Below are 4,587 nucleotides of genomic sequence, written 5' to 3' on the forward strand. Positions count from 1 at the left end.
GGTTGGGTTCAAACTGCCAATCTTTTGGTTAGAACACCAGTGCTTAACCATTGGCCAAGAGGCGTCCTTAATGAAACAATAAAGACAAGTAACATTCCTGGAGCCTAAAGGAGTGCTCAATAAATGGGATTCTTAATTTAATTAAAATGAGTAAAAACCCCATTCCTGCCAAGCCCATAAATCATTTCACTGTTGAATGCTAATCCTATCTCAGTCCATGGCCTCCATTAAGCTTTTTTGGTATAATGCTTAGTAGAAATTAAGCACATTTGTGAAAGTGATTTTTTTTTTTTCCTTTTCAGAACACTAGTTATTATAAAGAACCACTTCGTTCTTAGGTAGGTGACAAATTTTCTTTGCTTGTTTTATATCCACATGATTGTAAAAAACAAACAAACAGTATTAATGGCCACTTTAGTAAAAACACACAGTGTTCAAACCTAAGAAGAATTACATTCTTTGGACAGGTTTTATTCCTAGGATATCAAACCCCTTGGCCATGACAGCAGCTACTGCTTCACATAGCAGCATACGCCACATGTTCACTTTCAGTACTTTTCCTAAGAAGAGAAAAAAAAAAAAGATATTAGTTGTTTTTATAGCATTATTAAAGAATCTGTTACTTATGGAGTTTACTGAGAATAGCATATCCCATAAATGGTTTTGGGCTTCAACTAGGAATATTTTCATCTTAAACTAAAGAAAATTTTAAAAATTAAGGAGTTTCTGTAACAGATTGGTTTTTAAACTGATATTCAACACCAGAGATATAAAGTCTGCAATATTATCTATATTTTTCCTAACCTTCAAAGTTCTTTTAGGCCTCATCTGAAGTGGGAACTACAAACCTTAACACTGTAATAACAGTGAGGTTTTTCCCTAATAAAGCTCCAGTTCTCAGGCACAACCCTCACATACCAATTTACTCTTAATATTAATTCAACCTACTAAATACCTACAAATAACATGACAGAGTAAAAAGCCTAAAGGAAGAAATTATTTTCTCCAAGGTTAATTTCCATTATAAACAACCCCCAAAGAGTCATTTTAAACACTCTAGCACCCTTTATGGACTCTTGGTGTGGTGCTGTAGGCTAAAGAAATGGACCACAAAGTCGGTTTGAACAGCAAGGCTGGTGGTTCAGACTCACCTCGGAAACCCTATTCAGGGTGACAGCACTTCACAACAACAACAACCATTAAGATTATGTGTTGAGGAGTCGATTCCGACTCATAGCGAACCCTGTACAGGGTTTCCGAGGCTGTAAATCTTTATGGAAGCAGAAAGCCTCATCTTTCTCCTGCGGAAGAGCTGGTAGTTTCGAACTGCCGACCTTGAGATTAGCAGCCCAATTTGTAACCACTATGCTACAACAAGAAGAAACACCCTTTATTGAAAATGTCCCATTCCTAGCGGTCTTCCAATGCTTTTCTTTGGAGCCTGAAAGTTCTATCCCATTGTGCCTGAGGTTGGGGGGCAACTTAAATGAACAGAATTTCATTTCTGCTTTTATCAGAGCCAGTTCAAATTTTGTCTGTTATGTATAATACGGTCTACAGTGCAATTGCTTGTGGGGAAAAGGGAGTTTTTCCATGAACAAAACAAGGTTGAAAACTACTGGCACCTATTAAATGCCTCGATGGTGCCCTGTCCCCAGTATAGTCACTGGATGAGATACTCACCAGTCTGCCGATCTTTCTCCACACAATAGCAGTTATCATAAAACTCTGTGAAAGTGGTGGCCAGCTCATAGACATAATCACAGAGAGTATGGAGAAATAAGTCATCTAAAATCTTCTGTAGAATCTCAGGGAACCGTAAAATGCACCGGCCTAGTTTCCATTCCTTCTCATGGTCTAAGATGATCTTGGTCTCTTGAGCGGCTTTTTGGAGCATCTCTTCATCAATATTGGCTAGGCGTGCAATAGACCTGAAAAAACAGGCAATACTCAGTATTTTCTTTCATTAAGTATAATCATTTTTCTCCATTCAAAAACACAACAAACACTGAGAGAAGGCAAAAAACATTCTGAGGGCACTTCCAGTAACTGTGTGGCTAGGCACAGGAGACTAGAACCCAAGCAATAACCAATTCTCCTACCGAAAGCATTAACATTAACAAGTGGTTAATGTTAATCAGATGTTATCATCAATTGCCTCACTGGGGCTGAATTTTCAACCAAGCAATAGACAGGTCTATATAAGGGTAACAGTAACTCTAGGGAGGTACACAATTCTTAGAATGACTAACCATCTGAGACCAAAAGGGTGACATTTATCCAAGGACAAAGTTCAGAAAGGTTAGGAAAGGAGGAATGGAAACAGGAAACACAGCGAGGGGTGTTACATTGAGAGGACTGCAATCAATGATATATAACAAAATAGGTGTGGATTGTTGGATAGAAACCTATCTGCTATGTAAACCTTCACCTAATTCATAATAAAAAGCTAGAAAAAAGAAATTCTTAGAAAAATAAGTACTTTACTACAGAGCACACTATTAGATAAAACAAGCAATGTGGTTTAATTTCATAATATTAAAAATGGAAACATAATTTTTTTGGGGGGCGGTCACTTCCATGGTATTTCAATGAAGACTGTCTGGGAGAGAGTATTGGCCAGAGAACACAGATAGGTTGGGGATTCTCATAGGATTCCTAAGGTAAAAGAAGCTCTTGAACAGCAAAATAAGTTGGATTAAAAACAAAAACTGGAGCCAGTATGTATCCATAATTACCTGATTCTTGTGAAGGCATACAACAAGTAAGCAGCTGTATTTCCTCTGTCGTCTAGCATTTTGTCAAAGGAGAAGATGTAGTCGTTCAGTCGGTTATGGGAAAGATCAGCATATTTGATACAGCCATAAGCAACGGATGTCTGAGCAGCATTCAGTTCCTCTGGGGTTAAGACCTTTGGAAAAAACAAAATAAGACTTCCGAGCTTACTGAGCCTGTCTTTGTTCCCATATCTCATAGGCAGAAGACAGACGTAGGGAGCATCTAATAATGACACTGGCTTTATCAATGAACTTTCATATTAAGCACTGACACTGAGGTAGTAAAATACGGGCCAAAGTACAAAGAATAAAGAAAATATGTAACTGCATAATGAAGGAAGTGTCTATGAGAAAATTTACTTGTAAAATATCAAGTATCGCCTTGAATACTTTTTTCCCCTGATGCATTCGGCATTAGGAGAATAAAGAAGACTAATTATTAGTTTATATTCATTTCATCCTGAGGTTCTGAGGTAGCTTATAGGAACAAAATAACACAGTACAATAAAAATGAACAATCAGGGTCCAGTAATTAATTGAGGAATCCTTAGGTGGTACAAATGGTTAATATGGTTGGTTGTAAACCAGAGGGCTGGAGTCTGGAGGTTACCCAGATACAGTTAGGAAATAAGGCCGGACAACCTATTTCTGAAAAAAGTCTGTCATGGAAAACCATATGGAGCACAGTTCTATCCCATATGGGATCTCCATGAGTCAGGGCTGAATCTACAGCAGCGTTTGTTAATTTTTTTTTTTTTTTTTAAATTAACCGAACTCAGATATCAAGAGTACAAGAAAGAATTTATATATTGCTTCATTAACATTTGGTCATGTGCTCTGAAACACTGTCAGACAAAAGTACATGACTTAGGATGTCGGGTCTGGCTTGTAGTAGACCAATTCTCCTACTTAAAGCAATTATGTCTAAAAGCTGGGTTGTTGTTAAGTGCTGCTGAGTCGGTTGCGACTCATAGTGACCCTGTACTGGATTCCCAAGGAGTGGCTGGTGAGTCTGAACCACTACCATGCAAAACTCAAACTGACCTTGCGGTCCTCCACTTATCCTACAGTGCCATACTATTTGAAGACACTGAAGAACATCAACACAAGCAAAGTTTTAGGAGATATAACTGTTAAGAAGCAAACATTGAGAGAAGGCAAAAAACATTCTGAGGGCACTTCCAGTAACTGTGTGGCTAGGCACAGGAGACTAGAACCCAAGCAAAAAGAACTTCTCGTACTGAGGAAAACTGACAGCACCACACTAAGTGATTAAAATGAACATTCTTAATAAGGATATCAACATCCTATGTCTCCAGATAGGACAAACTGGGAAGGACCCCACAACTATTATTGTCAAGAATGCATAACCTAAATTTAATTACAAGGAGACACCAGACAAATACAGTTGAGGAACATGCTACAAAATAACTGAAAATAACTGCAAAATAACAGTCTGCTTCAAAAGTGTCAAGGTCCTGAAAGCTAAAGACCAAGGAACTGCCTACATTTAAGATCAAGGAACCGTGGTTAACTAAGTGAAATACGTGACCCTAGAATTGGTCCTGTACCCAAAAAAGGGGCATTAGAGAGAAAAATGGTGAACCCTAATAAGGTCTGCAGATAAGTTACTGTATCAGTGTGATAGACAAAGGAATTCTTTGTACTGTTTTGCAGCTTTTTTTAGAGGTTAAAGTTATTTCAAAATGAAAAGTTAAAAAAAGAAACTATGATTAGCATGTTCAAGATATTAGTAAAAACAAAAAAATGAGTAAACAGGTACAAAACTCAACTAAATTTGAAGCCTGGA

At 37.7% G+C, this 4,587-nt stretch overlaps 1 protein-coding gene across 1 annotated transcript in view; it reads right to left on the reverse strand.

The window, feature by feature from the left end:
* Positions 1-343: 343 nt before the first annotated feature.
* The window catches only part of RARS (arginyl-tRNA synthetase), a 52,462-nt gene continuing 48,218 nt past the window's right edge, over positions 344-4,587 (reverse strand). Inside the window, exons 11-13 of the mRNA XM_006864837.1 lie at positions 2,739-2,911; positions 1,684-1,931; positions 344-560 (exon numbers count right to left, since the gene is read on the reverse strand). Of these exons, the coding sequence (XP_006864899.1) occupies positions 451-560; positions 1,684-1,931; positions 2,739-2,911 (531 nt within the window). The 3' untranslated portion in view covers positions 344-450. The remainder of the gene's footprint in view (positions 561-1,683; positions 1,932-2,738; positions 2,912-4,587) is intronic.

The sequence above is a fragment of the Chrysochloris asiatica genome, unplaced genomic scaffold, assembly GCF_000296735.1.
Source record: "Chrysochloris asiatica unplaced genomic scaffold, ChrAsi1.0 scaffold00071, whole genome shotgun sequence".
Lineage (NCBI taxonomy): Eukaryota > Metazoa > Chordata > Mammalia > Afrosoricida > Chrysochloridae > Chrysochloris > Chrysochloris asiatica.